This window comes from Bidens hawaiensis, unplaced genomic scaffold, assembly GCF_021521415.1.
Source record: "Bidens hawaiensis isolate Kalapana, Puna unplaced genomic scaffold, B.hawaiensis_p1.1 tig00028489_1, whole genome shotgun sequence".
In the NCBI taxonomy this organism is placed as follows: Eukaryota; Viridiplantae; Streptophyta; class Magnoliopsida; order Asterales; family Asteraceae; genus Bidens; species Bidens hawaiensis.
In genome coordinates, this window is record NW_027494655.1 from 47,384 (window position 1) to 64,883 (window position 17,500).

The 17,500-nt window shown below is 35.6% G+C and overlaps 3 protein-coding genes across 3 annotated transcripts; 1 reads left to right on the top strand and 2 right to left on the bottom strand.

The window, feature by feature from the left end:
* Positions 1–3,224: 3,224 nt before the first annotated feature.
* LOC143577205 (protein ASPARTIC PROTEASE IN GUARD CELL 1-like) lies at positions 3,225–7,145 on the bottom strand. The gene is made up of 4 exons (XM_077061103.1): positions 7,024–7,145; positions 6,350–6,776; positions 4,479–4,671; positions 3,225–3,662 (listed from the first exon to the last, which is right to left on the bottom strand). Exons 1-4 carry the CDS (start codon positions 7,143–7,145, stop codon positions 3,277–3,279), a joined length of 1,128 nt encoding a protein of 375 aa, XP_076917218.1. The 3' UTR covers positions 3,225–3,276.
* Positions 7,146–7,159: 14 nt separating this feature from the next.
* Positions 7,160–10,817, top strand: LOC143577206 (GDT1-like protein 4). Its single transcript, XM_077061104.1, has 11 exons — positions 7,160–7,228; positions 8,514–8,573; positions 8,666–8,713; positions 8,802–8,887; positions 9,422–9,458; positions 9,537–9,584; positions 9,652–9,723; positions 9,804–9,848; positions 9,939–10,000; positions 10,090–10,162; positions 10,700–10,817. Exons 1-11 carry the CDS (start codon positions 7,160–7,162, stop codon positions 10,769–10,771), a joined length of 672 nt encoding a protein of 223 aa, XP_076917219.1. The 3' UTR covers positions 10,772–10,817.
* Positions 10,818–11,117: 300 nt separating this feature from the next.
* Positions 11,118–15,986, bottom strand: LOC143577197 (lysine histidine transporter-like 6). The gene is made up of 8 exons (XM_077061099.1): positions 15,901–15,986; positions 15,154–15,287; positions 14,688–15,071; positions 13,425–13,818; positions 12,611–12,716; positions 12,432–12,523; positions 11,455–11,523; positions 11,118–11,341 (listed from the first exon to the last, which is right to left on the bottom strand). The coding sequence occupies exons 1-8, from the start codon at positions 15,931–15,933 to the stop codon at positions 11,243–11,245; spliced, it is 1,311 nt and encodes a 436-aa protein (XP_076917214.1). The 5' UTR covers positions 15,934–15,986; the 3' UTR covers positions 11,118–11,242.
* Between the last annotated feature and the right edge of the window lie 1,514 nt (positions 15,987–17,500).

Genomic DNA, 17,500 nt, shown 5'->3' on the forward strand with positions numbered 1-17,500 from the left:
CATTTCCAACCTTATTTTATCTGGTTTGTTTGCTTGTTTGTTCTTTTTGTAGAATTTGGTCGAGAAAGGCTAAGTAGTGATCACTTACTTCAAATGCTTGTACACAATTATCTTCATCAGAAGTACAAATCGATGGTAATGATGTTTTAAATGTTCAAATCATAGAAGTGTTATATCTAACAGACATTTTGTTTTTCCGCATGCCACGGTGGTAGCATGTTTTTGGACTATGACAGCTGCTGCAAGTCATGATCTGCTTGCTTGGAAAGTCTCTGATTCAGACTTCCATAAAACCAGTTTGGGTGTTCAGTTTGGAGTTGTATGGACAAAGGATAGGTATCTTTCTTTTCTTTGACCGACTGAAAATACCAAAAACATCAGTAAATTTTGAGCAAACTAAACAGGTTTTTTTCTGCAGTCAGAAACACAATAGAAAGAAAAGAACTTTGCATGAGCAGTATGTGAAGGTTAGAAATTGGTATATTTAATACTTTTTGGGATTGAAATAATTGTATAGGTGTGTTGTATAGGTGAAGCGAAGTTTACTTTCCACTACTAAAACTTCAGACGTCACGCTGTACGGGAATAAAGATATTTCAAACCAAACACTAAGCTTGTATCATGGATATGATGAAAATGGCCCCCTTGAATGACTGGATGGTTATGTAATTGATTAGATAAAAGAGATTATGGTGAGTCAAAGTGTTAGGTTTGTCTGATATAAACCTTAGAAATGCTCTATATGTTACTGTGTGTTCATTTTGAAAAGTACCAACCCTTATATGCATATCAAATGTTCATTCTTATAAAAAACCTTTTCATTAGTTATAATCTGTGTCTCAATTGCTCATTCTTATTTACTCATAACTCTGTAGATGTACGTTATTTCTGCAATCATTCAATGAAAGCAATGCTATTATTCTGTTCACCAGTGGAAATAGGAAATCTCCTTATGTTAACGGGTTAATAAATAACCAACCCATGTTATTAAAATAATTATTCACCAATTTTTTAAAACTGTATCTGTTTGATCCATTGGTGGTAAAATATGACCTAGATTGCAGTTGTCAACTCTAATCTTTATGGTAGTAGTATACTGATATACTCCGATTAACAGCATACTAATAGTGTGGTGCAACATTGTTGTGGTAGGAATATATTTTGTATGAATGACTCCTCTTAGGCAGGGGGCTACCAAAAACTTAAATCTTTATGGATTTTACCAAAAACTGAAAGAATTTCCCATATGGGAAAACCGTGAATATGTTAAATGCATATTCTAATGCACTCCAGGTATGCATATGTTACAAAAAAGCCACCTGCTTTATTATTGTTGCTGTTATGAAATAATGAATCATTGGCATCTGCAACAAGTATGCAATCAACTTCATGGCTTACGGTCAGGAGAATCGTGCTTTAAATGATTATTCTTTACCAACAGCCAGAGCTTGCGTCACTTGTGGGTTCTCTCGTTTTGACTATTGTGTTTCCCATACAGGTTATTTCAGTTATTTTAATATTAGGAAATTTACAGATGCTATGCATGGGAGCAAAGTTTACAATCTAAAATTCTAACGAGGAAAGATGAGCTTCTATGGTTATGGAAATCACAAGTTTTGGAGCGGTGAGTGTGACCTTTTTATAATCGACACCGATGCTTTCTATTTTTTCTATATGTTTCTAGCTACACGATCTGTTTCTCTTTGATAACACACACATGGTATTTGTTTTTACATATAAACCATGGTATTTGTTTAGTAAGAATTATATGTATATATTATATGTATGTTCCCTGTTATATTTATTAGTATAGATAATTCTCTGTTCATATGTTTGTTATAGAAGCTCCCTCTGTTCTCTCTGGGCAAGTAAATGATACATATGCAATCCTTGTGGATTGCTTCACTCATGGGTTCTCTCGTATTAATTCTCATGTTTCCAATACAGGTAATTTCAGTTATTTTAACTGCTTAAAAATCATCTCAGTAAAATGGGTTTTTGTATAAAAAGAACTGTGGCAAGTTATAACCTTGTTCTTACCATTTTTGTGTGATCTGCTGATAATAGACGATGATTGTCAGCAAAATGAGGAAATTGTCGAAGGAAGGATTGCAATACACCGACAAAAGAGTTGGACTAATGAGTGAAATTTTGGCTGCAATACAAACTGTAAAGTATGCATTTCCTTATAATAACTGCTTCTGGATTTTAGCTTTTGTAGTTAGTCAAGTTTTTTGCCTCGTAATCAACGCCCACGAGTAATTCATAAGTCTTTTAGTCGCGACGAGTAGATTATAAAGTTAAACTAGATTTCAAATAATACATGTACATATTTTGATATTTCTAGTCTCATTGGGTTTACGGTTTTTCCGTAGTCATCTAGACTTATAAGAAAAACGAATTCATACAGCACTCGGAATCTTTTCCATCGTCCCTCAAAACCTCGCCCCCACTATCTGTCCCCAATTTGATCCACGCTCATTTATCATCTTTTGCAACCGATATTTTTCGGGTGGAACTCACAATGCTATTAAATGCAACATCACAAAGCAAACATGATTTTCAAGCCGATTACGCACCCATAACCCAACTCGATTTTGCACCGAAGACCCAATCAATGAACCAAACCAATCTGACTTGTTAAAGGCTCCAAAATGAAGCACTCTAAAAAAAGGCATCACCAGTTCCCTACTACTGATTTTACCATATCCCCAATGTTTTTTTATTATTAACGAGGGCAAGTTTTAATTATTTAATTAATTTTATCTTTATTTTTTGTTTATTTATTAACAAATAAGAAATTTTAAAAAAAAATTAAGATGGATATCGGTTAAAGATGGAGGATGATGGTAATGCGGTGCTGAGAGGTCAAAGATGGTGATTTTTTAAATGATGGATAAACCTCACACATTTCCGCCCAGGTTGGGCAAATGCTACCGGTATCTTACCAGGATTTTTCAGCATCCATTTTCTTAGGTTTTTGGGATCGGTAACGGTATTGTACCAAATTTCCCCTTCAAATATTGTACTGAACACTTTAAACACCAATATCGATGTCCATTTATAACGATTTTCAAGATAAGTGCTTTCGGTAATTGTCCGGTACCGAGCTCAATGGCTCCACGCATTTTACTTTTTAAGTATTTTTTTAATGGCAATGCATTTAAAATAGTTAGCCACATGCTCTTATAATTACATAGGTGTTACAAATAAGCCTACTCGTAATTGGAAAAAAAAAAAACTTAAATTAAACAAAATAAACCCTTGACAAGCGTTTCAACATTTATTAGGTGAGAATCCAATGATCTCATTCTCAAGATCATAAGTGACACGAATCCCTTGTTGTTGCACATTCCCAATAATCGAAAGCGAAGACGACGTTGGAGCGAATGCAAAACAAAACGTCCCAGACGAGTCAACCGGTATCAGGTAATTCTTAGCCGGTAAATTTAATAATTTACCGTTGGTAAAATGAAACGACACCGTTGGCACTTGAACACTCTTCCTTTTAGACAAATCATAACAAGTATCAAACAATGCCACTCCTGTCACGGTCGGTAACTCCTTTGTCCCGTTGGTAAATGCGTCTCGTAACGTGCTGTAAGCTTCGGTTTGTAACCGTGTGATTGCGGTGCCAGAGTCCACGATTACGCCAGCGTTACCTATAAGTCAGAGTATAAGAACAGGTTTGTGTTAAGTATGCAATTAATATTATCACTACTAAGCACAAATATTTAATACAAAACTATTATATGCATAATAATTGTAGGTGCGAACCAACAGACTTTTTTTGAACTCGTTTAGTTATCAAGCCATGGCCTTGTATGGGAAGCCCGCTTAAGCTCGTCGAATTATGTCTTTTAGAGTTTTACCTTTTTTGGACTTCTATGTATCAAATTCACAATACACATCCAAGCTCGAGCAGAGCTTTGACTCGTTTAAGGTACTGCAAGATCTCGGCTCGAGTTTAGACTTCAACCTTTTTCTCAAAATGCATAAAATAAATAATTAAAAACATACATAAATTAACTATGAGCCGAGCTCAAGCTTCAGAAAAAGAGCTCGAAATTGCACCCATATAGAGCTGATGAAACAGCTTGCGGCTAATAGCTCGCTCGAATAAAGCTAGTTAAAAAAACTTGATTTGAAACGACACGAGCCATGCCGTCGTGGCTCATTTAACTTCTAGCTTGAGCTAAGCCAAACTACCTCGTTTAATTTCAAGCTCAAACCCACACTAGCTCAACCCGCTTAACTTCAAGCTTGAGCTGAGGCAAACTGCCTCGTTTAGTCTCAAGCTCAAGCTTGAACTCACACCATCGTTTAACTTCAAGCTCGAGCGGAGGCAAGCGGCCTCGTTTAATTTCGAGCTACTCATTTAAAGCTTTTCACCCATAATTATTATGTAAATAATAGTTTCGTGTAAAATAATAATAATTAAATATTTAACACAAATCTATTATCATACTCTCGCTTACCATCGTTAGTCAATTGAAACGTTGACAACGGAATATTCAACATTCGACCTGCAACGCTAAGCCCTCTCAACCCGATATAATAAAACGTGTGAACCTTATTATTCCTCAACAACGGAGCCGTAACCACATCCTTCAGAACCGGCAAACCGAACTCAAGAGTCGACGCCGCGTCCGAGTCGCGATCGACAAGGCAATACGAGTAGAGGTGCACAAACCGGTTTTTTTAAAAAAACTGGTTCGGTTATTAACCGGACCGGTTTTTTTTGGCCCGGAAAAAAACCGGTTCGGTTAATAACCGGACCGGTTAATAACCGGTTTTTTTCTGTCAAAACCCTAACCGGTCTAACCGGTTAGGATCGGTTTAGAAACCGGTTAGAACCGGTTAATAAACCGGTTTTTTAATAACCGGTTTTTAGGTTAACCGGTTTTTTTTTTTTTTTTTTTTTTTAATAACCATTATTTTTTCACAGTATAAACAAACCGGTAACTACAAGGCAAACCGGTAACTACAAGGCAAAACGGACTGACCGAAGCCATTCTTTGCTTTCGTTGTTAGGGTTCTTTGCTTGGAAGATGAGTATGAGTGTGTGTTGGTGAATGTGTTTTCAACAAACCAAAGATTAAAAACACATAACTTTCTTTTATAGTTTTTACATTAAAAATACAAACATTAAATCGTTATCGCATATTCGTAACTCAAAAATACAAACATTAAATCATTAACACTGAAGAAATCTCTGCCAAGAACTGTTGTTCATGATTTAACTCAAAAATACAAACATTAAATCGTGAACTAGCAGATGCTCCTGTTGTTCCCAATCGCAGTTTGTTCATGATTTGCCTCCATGTTTGCTGTTTCTTTAACTAATTTTCTTTGCTACCCGATCCCGAGCTATTTCTTAGGTAATCGTCGTACGCGGCTTCTTCATCGGTCATTGGTTGAGTGTGTCCTTCATTGAAACGCAACGGTTCGTTTCATCATTTGCCACGACTCGGGGTCAACCCAATGAGCCGTCACACAAATGTATGAGTCGGGCGAACCATGAGGTACCGACCACACATCCGTTGATAAGTTTACACCAGTTTGTAAGTTTGAAAAGTATGAAATTAGTTCGGATTTAGCGTTTTTCCATGCTTTAAGACAATCTCTTCTAAGGGTCGAACGACTTACGTGTTGGTAGCGTGGTTGAACATAGTTTTGCATCATCTCCGTGAATTGAGGGTTGTCGAAGTGGTTGAAAGGAAGTGTTTGTTGAATCACAAAGTTTGAAAACTGTTGACGTACCGCTTCAACGTCGTACGTAAACACCGCTCCTTGATTCGTCATCTCCGGCTGCGAACTACTTCCCGATTCGTCCTTCAAGGCCTTGCAAAAGGGCCTTTGTACATGCGCTTTTAAAGTGGAGTTTGCATCTTTGCCATAAAACTTCAAACAATGTTTGCATCGAGCTTTTTGGCTACCGTTAGACATTTCGCATAGGTCGAAATGTTGCCAAACATCATGGTTTCGTTTCGTGGGGATGACCCGAACGACCGTTTCTCCTGTGTTCGAGGCACCCATGTTGACGGATGAAGCAGCACTTTGGGAGGCCATGATAATCGACTACGAAATAAGAGTGGTATACTCGAGTATGAAATGCACTTTGGGAGGTTATGGAGAAACCGGTTACCGGTTTTTCCACAACGGTCAAAAACCGGTTTTTTTATAAACCGGTTAACCGGTTTTTCCATAACCGGTTAATAAAAAAAACCGGTTTTTCCATTAACCGGTTCGTTAACCGGTTTTGGATCTAGAACTTGTAACCGAAAGACGAACCGGCGGTTTGTAAACCGGTCAAACCGGTTTTTAAAAAACCGGTTTTCGTAAAAACCGGTTTCCGGTTTAAACCGATTCCGACCCGGCAGAAGTACTCGCCGCTTCCTTGACTCGTTCCGGAGATAACCGGAACCGTTAAGTCCTCAGCAAAAAGGTGAGTGTCCACCGGTTTGAGATCTGTTTTTTTGACGCCGTTAACGGCTAGATCTAACTTTGTTAAAATTGAGTTTACTCGAGCTGAGTCACGGGCGAGTCTGGATAATGTGACGGACTCGTAATCCTTGTGAGAGGACTTGTGAATGGACATGCGAGAATGCAGTTGCAGAGAGAGAACTGGAGACGATGATGATGACGTCAGCAATTGTGACTGTAATGGCTGTGGTGAGTGTGAGAGGACAGTTAGGGTTTTGTGGATTGAGTCGGAGACGTGGAGTACGGGATTGGACGGAGGAGAGTGTGAGAAAAATGAAGAAGAAATACAACTTCAAAGTTTCCATGGGAGAGTGAGTGTGGTGAGGAAGATAGAGATGGATTGATAGAAGATATATAGAGGGATGTGATTATAATATTTGGCAAAAAAGAAAAAAAAAAAAAAAAAAGGTTTTGAAAGTGTCATTGCCGTTGGATGATTGCTTAAAAAATTAAAAGCAGTTTCTTTGCATTGGTCTAACAAATTTTTGCGCAATTATCGATTGATAATTACTAGTTTAGCCCAAGTAAGGAAAATACCGGTATCGAATTGTTCGGTTCAGTTCAGGTATTTCGTGTAAAATTGAGGAAATACTAGTGTTGTACTGAAAACTCAAAACGTTGCTCGGTACTGGTCTGGTACTAGTATCGAAAACGTTCATCTCTAATATGGAGCATGCTTGTTCATGAGTCGAGCCTGAGGCAAGCTAGGGTGGGTTCGAGCTCGAGCTCGAAATTGAACGAGGTAACTCAGTTAGGCTGTAGCTCGGTTTTAAAGTTAAACGAGCTGAAAATCAAGCCAATGACCTGTGCTGTGCTTGGAACGGGTTTGGATCGGTTACAAAAATGAGCCAACTTAGGTTAGATTGTTTCAAATCAAGTTTTTATTGAGCAAGCCACGAGCATTTTGAGCAACTCTTTTATTCAACAACTAAAAAGATTGGGTTTTGCGATTCAAAAAGGGGTAGCGGCGCAGCTTGTTGCCCGCTTGCCTTCTGTTTCGATGTAATCTAAACTTTTATTCAACAACTAAAAAAAAAAAAATCTTGATTATTAACATATCAATTTAAAATTTAAAAATATGAAAAATGTAAATAAACTTAATACAAGAAAGGAAAAACGAAATTTAAAAGTGAGTTCTTTCCCTTAATAACGAAATTAATTAGAAGTGTTTGGTGATTTTCCTTAATAAAAGAAAACCACAGTACGTATCTAGTTTTATCTATACAACTCGAATTAAAGAACTTGTAACTTAATGATAATAAGGTGTGACATGTAACACCCCGGCTTAAGCGGAAACGCCCGAGTGTGACGTACAGATTGCTCAAACACACGTGGCACTATTAAGTGACCATAATAACATTAATTCATTTAATAAGCCAAGTAACACAAGTTCGAAAGTAACAATACAAGTTCAAACCAAAACATAATCATAACAATAGTTCTTTTATTGAAATAGAAATATTTGAGTTGCATGTTTATTAAATTCCTATAAATTACTTAAAATAGAAAATAAAAAATAAAATAATGAAAATCGATAAATTCGGTTCGGTTCGGTTTTTACAAGAACATAAAACCAAACCGTTGGTTTTTCTTTCCGTTCTGTTATTTCGATTTGGTTTTTCAGTTTTTGGTCGGTTTTTTTCGGTTTCATGAGTCATTTTTCAAGCTCGAGCTCAACTCAGGATCATCTCGTTTACTATTTATTAATTAGTTTATATACAATTTTAGTTTTTGTTGTATAATTTGAGAAATACCGTAACAAGCCTAAGCTTAGCTCAAGCTCGTGTGCAGTACCAACGAGCCAAAGCTCGGCTCGAGCTCATTAAGGAGCTAAAACATAGTTAACACTTAAAATACACTAGGCTCATTAAGGCTCGACGAGCCTAAACGATCTTCCCATACAAGGCTTGTGCTTGATAACTAAACGAGCTTTATTTGAGGCTGGGGCCCTGCTCGTTTCAAGGTTTTTATCGATCCGATCTCAAGTATTATAATCTTAATACTTCGTTTAATCGACACTGTTTTAGATCTTGGCGATGCGTCATCCGAGGAGACATGTTTTAGCAGGCTGTCTTACATCTCTAATTGTAAATTTCTTTTAAGTGATTGCATTTAATTCAAAATATTTGTAGATTTTTTTTTTGTATAAAGTCTTGAAAGTCAACGCATTGACTTTCAGGTTATGACCATTTTGTCTGCTGCTGTTGGGATGGCTGCTCCAAACCTGGTATGCTCCTTAAAACAACATCGTATTCATGTGTTACTAGATAATCATACTTTTAACTAACATAATTTTTATAATTATAACCATGCAGATCTCGCAAACATTAACGAGACATATTACTACCGTATTGTTTTTCGGTTTTGGACTATGGTCGTTGTGGGATGCATATAATGACAAGTAAATTAATCTTCTTCACTGTTTATAGCCTTTATAATAATATAATGTTTATATATATATATATATAGAGGTTAGTATCATTTTAGAACTTTAAAAAAGTTAAGAACTTTTAGGAACTCATAACAGCCAAATATTTTTTTAATTTTTTTCATATATTAACATTGTTTGAGACTAGTTTTACCATATTTTATATATAAATTTTTTATTACATATATAAATCACAAGTTTACATATGTGTAAAATTTATGTAATAACAAACTTACATATATGTAAAAAAAATTTAGATATGTGTAAAAACTAATTTTCATAATTGTAGTCATAAATATAGATATAAAAAGTGATAAAACTACAATCAAATAACATTAATATATAAAATTTTTTATTAAAAACGTTAGTTATTAAGAGTTCCTTCAAGTTCTTAAATAATTTAAGGGCTCTGTAATGATACTCATCCTATATATATATATATATAACAAGTTAAATGAACTTGAACTTTAGAACGCCTGCAGTTAACTGACTATGTTTTATTAACAGTGATTCGGACGAACTGGAAGAAGTTGAAGCTGAACTGGTTCGCTTCTTTCGCACTTATGAAGTTAAAATAAAATTTTAGATATAAATTTAAATTTTCTTCTAATCATATTTGCAGGATGCTGATGTAAAATCTAACGAGGGAACGAGTAAATCAAATAACAAGGTAACACAATAATTTGCAGCTCATTTTTACCGTCATCTTATTTGGAACTTATTGCACATATTATTAGGCTGATGATGATGATTTGAAGAAAAAGAATAGGCCATTTTTGACTCGATTCTTCTCACCGATTTTTCTTAAGGTATACACCCCAAAAATGGCGCATTTTTTAAATAAATGATTGCGAAATGTTTAACATGTTGCGTACGGTTATTGGTTCAGGCGTTTTCTATAACATTTTTTGGTGAGTGGGGTGACAAAAGCCAGGTGAATATTAATCTTGAAACATCAAAGATCTGCATTTGACCGGTCACTTGACTTTGACTATTAAACTTTGACTATTAATGTTGTTTTCAGTTGGCTACAATTGGTTTGGCTGCAGCTGAGAATCCTATGGGTGTTGTTATCGGCGGGATTATGTAACTTCATTTGCTTATAACTTTATTTCATATACTATTTACTGACTTTTAAGTTAACTATGTTGTTAACGAATGTGTCGGTTTATTAGAGGCCAAGCTTTGTGTCAAACGGCTGCGATTTTTGGAGGGAAGAGTTTGGCATCACAAATATCCGAGAGATTTGTATGTGAATATTATGAGTTTGTGAGACTTGTTTCTATATCTTTTTTAAGAGTGAACTGCGGTTTTCGTACCTATGGTTTGTTCAAATATGCGGTTTTAGTCCAGTAGTTTCAAATTTGTGATTTTCGTCCTTGTGGTTTCATTTCACTTGCAATTAAACCCGAATTCACTAATCCTGTTAAGTCCAGTCGTTAAACCCATCAGCGTGTCCTTCATGTGAGGGGCATTTTTGTCCTTTCCCCCCCCCTAAAAATACACCCCAGCCCCTCACGTGAGGGGGCTTGCGAATTAGGACTGGGGTTTATTTGGGGTGAAAATGACAAAAACTGCCCCTCACGTGAATTGCACGCTGACGGGTTTAACGACCAGACTTAACGGGATTAGTGAATTCGGGTTTGATTGCAAGTGCAATGAAACCACATGGATGTCACAAATTTGAAACTGTTGGACTAAAACCGCAAGATTTGGACAAACCACAGGAAAGAAAACTGCAGTTCACTATTTTTTTTAAATAAATGTTTTATAAATTTGATACAGATTGCAGTATTGGGTGGACTTCTTTTCATCATATTTGGAATCCAGTCATTCTTTTCGACGATCGAGTCATGAGTTTAGGTACTGGCAACAGTTTGTATTCATCGTCTTTCTCGCTTAGCCAATTTTGACTTTTGAAATATTATGTGTTTGACCTTAAAAGTCAAATATGCATATTTTCTTCAAAATGGAGTGTGGACAAGTTTTTAAGTAATTTTAACAACCATCTAACACTATAAATTATTATTTATTTTTTTTGCAGAAAAATGATTACGGGCCGTATAGGCTGAAAAAGCTGTTCTTTTTTTGTGTCCCCTCCGTACACCTGTCAGTCATGCGTGTCATTTTTATTTGTGACATTTTTTATCAAGATTTAGTTAGCATCTATCCTTTGTAACTCAAACATGAACTATATTCAGGTTTATTTACTTTCAAATCATTTGATATAACTTAGTAGATCAAACAAATATGTTACACACACAATACATACATACATGCATACATATGTATATTATATTTTTTTTTAAATCTTGAAATGAAATCTTTTTACTGATAAAAATCATAACTTGAGGAGTCAGCGATTATATTCCTGAATCCGCCAATGGTTGACGCCAACATTATAAACACTCCAATGAATATTCCCACCTGAAAACACACAAATATTATATTTTACATAAATATTTTCCAAGATTATATAAAACATTTTTTTTTTGAAAAATAAGTTTGGTATTATAAAATATAAATGATGGTAAACTTACCCAATTAACAAGCCAGTGGATACTGAATGGCTTGGGTTTCTTGAGTATGAGCCATATTATACTTGGAAGCTACAAAATTCATTAATTAATTTACATTTATATTAATATTAATATTTTAATTTATGTCATTAAAAAAGATACACAACTATGGATCTTCACACACCACTTTTTGTTTGCACGGCTCGTATAGGGGCTTGCACGGCTCGTATAGGGCTATATGGCCATATAGGACCTGAGTTGATAAAGACATATAGGCCGTATAGGCTGAAAGAGCTGTTTTTTTTGTGTCCCCTCCGTACACTTGTCGTCATGCGTGGCCTATACGGCCCGTATAGCCCTATACGAGCCGCATAGGTAGGGGTGCAAATGAGCCGAGCTACTCGAGATCGGCTCGGTAAAAAGCTCGATCGAGCTGAGCTGAATCGAGCCCGAGCCCGAGCCCAAACTCAAACCTAAAAGTAAGCTCGTTTAATAAACGAGCCCGAGCTTCACTTATCGAGCTCGAGCCGGCTCGCGAGCCTAAACGAGCATGTCATACATATAACTTTTTAAAATATATATATATATTTATAATTATTAATTAATATATACAATGTTATGAAAAAATAAATAAAAATAACTCAATAATATATATTATTTATACATAAAATTATAATAAAAATAATTATAACTATATAAAAACTAGTTGATATATAGTAAACGAGCCGAGCCCGCGCCAAGCTTGAGCTTGAAAATATACTCACGAGCCGAGCTCGAGCTTTGAAAATAGAGCTCGAAACGAGCCAAGCTCGAGCTCTGTGTAAGTTAAACGAGCCGAGCTCGAGTCTAATCGAGCTCAGGCTCGGCTCGTTTGCAACCCTACGTATAGGGCTATACAGTCACCATGGGGTGGTGTATGAAGATCACATGCATACGATCTTCATACACCATTACGGATCTTCACACACCAGTTAAAAAAAAGATAATTTAATGCTTACAAAATAAGAAGTGGGAGCAAAACCAAATCCACCAAAAAAACCAAGTAGATCTCCAAAGAAGGGAAATGTAACAGCCATGAACAATGTGAAAGCTGCAATTTTTTTATTAATTTTAAAATTCATAAGAATTATAACAGTTTAAAAAATATATTTTTTTTTTATAAAAATTAAATACTTACCAACATAAGTAGACCTAACCACAAGTCTAAGTGGCAGTCCAGAAGGGACATTGTATTTTTTAGACAGCCCTTTTTCCATCAAAGCAAATAGTGGCATTGCAAATACCTGAAAACAAATATATATTTTTTTATAAATAACTAGTTTTTCTGTACTGGGACAGTTGGCAAAACCCCATCGTTGAAAAACGAGCGTTGGGAAAACCAGAGCGTTACGACGATGAGTCTACACGAATTCGGTCAGTATCGGCGGCGTTCGTCACGATATAGACACCACTAGTAAATTTGAGCGTTAAAACCCAAAAAATCAATTCGTCAAATTAGCGTATAAAAACATTAACGTATAAGAAAACAAAATATTAAAGACGATGTTTATTTGGTTGGCAAACCCGGGCGGTGGTAAAAACCCAAGCGTTGTCGGTCCCGACTCCCGAGCATTGAGGCGGTAACTTGACATGAATTTAGTCAGTTTTGATTACGTACGTTACGGTACTAGAACTAAAAACGAAAAAAATATATTTGGGGGGGGGGGGGTCGGTAAACTTGTGTATTGGTAAACCCGAGCGTTGTCGGTCATGGGCTTTAAATAAGGCCGCGAGTCTACGCGAACTCAGTCCGTTTCTTTCAGGTTTGTTATGATACATGAACTAAAACAAAAAAATATGACGTTTTGTCGGTTTCCATTACGTTTGTTATGGTAACTGAATTAAAAAAAATTCGTTAACCAATACGGTGCCGATCTTCTTTATATAATATATAACAACAGAAATGTACTGTTTTATAAAGTTAATAGACTAAAAAAATTCTAATATGTTACCTGATAGCTTCCAAGAACATGAACAACCACCATCAAATTAGCCGCGGCAATGAGCCAAGACGGTTTTTGTAACGCAACGAGAACATTGTCCGTTACATCTTGTCCAAACGCCCAATAACCGATAATTGCAACGGGAAAATAACATATAGCGTTCACGAAATACGCGCCCATTGCGCCTTTCCACATTGCTACTTTTGAGGGTTTTTCGGGTGTGGAAGGAATGGTGGCTTGGATTTCGAGTGCGACTGCATGTCCTGCATACGCAAACGAAATCTGACCCAACGCATTAAAAACTCGGAATATCGAGTCAGCGCCACTTGTTTTTTTGTAACCGTAGCTTACATCCGGTTGCGTGCCTTTGCTTAGGGAACCGGCCCAGGCTATAGTTGAATAACTGTCATGCCAAATCAAATCATAAAATCATTATTGTAAAAAAAACCAATTAATAAAAGACACGACGCAATATTCTGACATTACTGACGTGTCATACTCATACATGACACGGAGATAACGTTATACAGGAAGTATGACAAGGGGAAAATATTCACATGGGTTGTATGATGGACAAATTATATGGCCCGTGTGTTGTTTTTGAGTTTTGGCTAAAAAAGAAATAACTGATGTGACCACTAATATAGTCATACGACCCATCATTCTTCTCCCTATCATAAAACGGCTCCTATGACATGACAAACTCTTGGTATGTCATCATAAAACTCGTATATCATACATGATGTGACATATACACTGGTGCATATCTTAGGGTGGTGTTTAGAAGGCCTCAAAATAATAATAATATAAGTTTGAGTGAACTACGGTTTTCGTACTTGTGGTTTGTCCAAATATGTGGTTTTAGTCCAATAGTTTGAAGTTTGCGATTTTCGTCCCTGTGGCATCATTTCACTTGCAATTAAACCCGAATTCACTAAACCGTTAAGTCTGGTCATTAAACTCATCAGCGTGTCCTTCACGTGAGGGGCAGTTTTGTCATTTTTTTCCCCAAAATATACCCCAGCCCCTCACGTGAGGGGTTAGGACCGGGGTTTATTTGAGGAGAAAAAGGACAAAACTGCCCCTCACGTGAAGGACACGCTGATTGGTTTAACGACCAGACTTAACGGATTAGTGAATTCGGGTTTAATTGCAAGTGAAATGAAACCACAGAGACTAAAATCGCAAATTTTAAACTACTGGACTAAAACTGCAGATTTGAACAAACCGGGATGAAAAATACTTACTCTATAATATTTTCATCTAACTTACCATAGTGACATGGCAGCTGCAGCTAGTGAAATACCATAAACAGAATTAAAATCTGGAAGCTGAGAGAGTATAAAATGTGTGGACCCAAATATGATGATCCAATATGAGTGTCTTAGCCTGGTGCAGTCAGTGCACACCATTTCCACAAACTTTTGGAGGCAGGTCCCACCAGTCACCATGTACACTATATTCACCCCTACTTGTACTATCAACTGTTGTGGTAGTACTATCCACGGACCGAGTTTTGGGCCAAAAGCGTACCTGGCTAGGTCGATGTATCGGTCAAAACGGGTAGTTGGTGTAAACTCATGTAGTTGAACCAAGAGCCACATTGTGTGCAAGGTCATGCACCATGATATGACCATGACCGCCATGCCTGGACCCCTGTCACATGTCACATAATTTTTTAGGCCGTTTAATGTTTTTTTTTCTTAATGTAAGTTTTTATGTGAAAATCTGTACATACCATCCGAGGTAGGCCATAGCATAAGGCAAGCTAAGAACACCGGCTCCAACCATGGCGGTGACCGTGTGGAAAGTAGAGTACCACCATTTTGCTTCTCTTTTCGGACCTTCATATTCTCCCTCTGGCAGAGCTTCCTATAAAATACATACATACATACGTACGTATGCACATATTTTAAATTTCTATATAAAATAATTCACTTGATAGACGATTCGTTTGTAGGATGATGGAAATGTTAAAGAAGTGTGAAAAACTATTCATAAGTCAAAAAATAATAAACATAAGTTCTTTTTAATAATTTAGATTTTTAGTTTTATTGTTTACTTTAGTTATGTCTATTCTAATCAAGTCTAGAGGTTAGTTATGTTATCTAAATAGAGATTTATATATAATACTTGAAAATCAACATATAATATTTTAATAATTTTTTTTTATATGGACTTTATCTAAACTTTTGTTAGAACATATCTAGTTTATCTCGCTTCCATTCTGTGTCGTTACTTCTTTCATATGAGCGGTTTAAATAAATAATAATTAAAGCACGCCCACCAACATAATAATAATAATAATATTTGATTCAGATAAGCAGTTTTATTAAACAACTCCAAGTACGCTGACATATTGATAATAGAGTCTAAAAGTGTTTTTAACAATTCGATTAACATATAAGATCAAAGTAAAACAACTAGCTAACATATGTAAAACCAAAAGAACATACACATATTACATATATCTAAGGTTGCTAACCTTTGGAAGTGGAGGAGAATAAGTGGAAACCATCAAAGCAATGGTTCAAGCCTTGCAAAGAAGTGAGTGTGAGAGAAGTGAAAGTCTCATTGTTCACCAAGACATCATGTTTAAGTAGTTGTGGTGGATCTCTCACTCTCCAAAAAGATTTATTGTTTATTAAGTGGAATAAAGGTAGTCATTGTCTTCCAAAAAGCAATAATTTAAATTAAAGATTTAGAGTTTATATAATTACTTATATTTTAGCATGACATCAGGATTGCGAACGGACCAAGCTGCGTAGAATCTGTTTATTAAAAGTTTGAATTAAGTCATCTTAAACTAGTTCGACCTTAAACTGAAGCACGTTTAGTCGTTGAGGATGACTAAGCTTGCAGGCTTAAACGAGTCTATCCTTTGCATTAATATAACAATGATAAGTTAATAAAAAATGTATGTTAGATATAAATATTATCATATGTAAAATTTGGCAAATTGGATTTTAATAATCTCAACTGCATTAGCAGTTGGCCGATAATAATCCTAATTTAGAAAATAGTTGTCACCCGGTCCCAACTTTCACACTGTTTGTTTTCATTTGACCCCCATTAAAAAAAACTTAACGTCCAAATTTCAAATTGATGTTTTAGTGCTTTGTTCGGAATGAGGATACAAGTCGATTTATATAAAACTTATCTCAAAACGGTGGTTCAAACGACTAAAGGATGCTTCAATTTCGGTGTGTAAACTTTTAATTAGCAAAAATCAAGCTGTTTGGAGTACTGTTTCGAGGTAAGTTTTACATCAATCAATTTGTATCCTCATTCCGATCGAAAGCCCTAAAACATCAATTTAAAATTTGGAAAAAACTTAATAACTGAGGTCCAATAAAAACAAGTTGTGTGAAAGTCGGAACCGATGACAAATATTTTTAAGTTGGGATTATTATCGGCCAGCTACATTAAGTTGGGATTATTAAAATTCAATTCATTGTAAAATTTTGACAAAAGTAACTAAATAATATGATTATAAATACATATAATTATTCATATGTATAAACAATAACTAATAAATAATAAACGAGGAAGCTTGAGCTGTACAACCATGTTAAGTTAAATGAATCAAACTCAAGCATAGACGAGCTTTAGACCTCTGATCTTTGAAGGCGACAAGGCGTAAGAGAAGTGCGACATGGCCTTCAAATTCTCATATCTAAGCAAACAAATATGAATAAGTTGACATATAATACTCGTAGTTATATCATCTATATCTATAATATATATAAACGAAAACCCAAAAATCTTATGTGTCGAGATGTGGTCGCTCCCTCCTTTTATGGAAGCCACCAGATTTCTTGATCTGAGGCCTCTCATTGATTTAACCCAAATTCATGGGTATGAGTCTTACCAAAACCAGATAGCTCTTAAACGGGTTATAACATCTCATTAAATTAAAAATTAATCTTATCAATTATTTGATATGAAAATCCTACAAAATAGGAATATATTAAAATTTAATATCCAATTTAAAAAGAAAACGATATTATTTATAATTAATAAACAATTTTATAGTAAAAAACATAAGTGGGTCATAGGTCACCAAATCCAGATAACTTTTAAAC

Excerpts from the sequence above, each read along its gene's own strand:
- LOC143577205 (XM_077061103.1), bottom strand. The coding sequence starts at position 7,145 with ATGAACGTTTTCGATACTAGTACCAGACCAGTACCGAGCAACGTTTTG. Across the intron at positions 4,672-6,349 it reads TCGGTTTAAACCGGAAACCG|TGCCTTGTCGATCGCGACTC; the intron begins GTTTTTACGAAA and ends CTCTACTCGTAT. Across the intron at positions 3,663-4,478 it reads GTTTCAATTGACTAACGATG|GTAACGCTGGCGTAATCGTG; the intron begins GTAAGCGAGAGT and ends TCTGACTTATAG.
- LOC143577197 (XM_077061099.1), bottom strand. The coding sequence starts at position 15,933 with ATGGTTTCCACTTATTCTCCTCCACTTCCAAAG. Across the intron at positions 13,819-14,687 it reads GCAGCTGCCATGTCACTATG|TTATTCAACTATAGCCTGGG; the intron begins GTAAGTTAGATG and ends TTGGCATGACAG. Across the intron at positions 11,342-11,454 it reads TCCACTGGCTTGTTAATTGG|GTGGGAATATTCATTGGAGT; the intron begins GTAAGTTTACCA and ends GTGTGTTTTCAG.
- LOC143577206 (XM_077061104.1), top strand. The coding sequence starts at position 7,160 with ATGCTTGTTCATGAGTCGAGCCTGAGGCAAGCTAGGGTGGGTTCGAGC. Across the intron at positions 7,229-8,513 it reads CGAGCTCGAAATTGAACGAG|ATCTTGGCGATGCGTCATCC; the intron begins GTAACTCAGTTA and ends ACACTGTTTTAG. Across the intron at positions 9,459-9,536 it reads AAGAAGTTGAAGCTGAACTG|GATGCTGATGTAAAATCTAA; the intron begins GTTCGCTTCTTT and ends TCATATTTGCAG.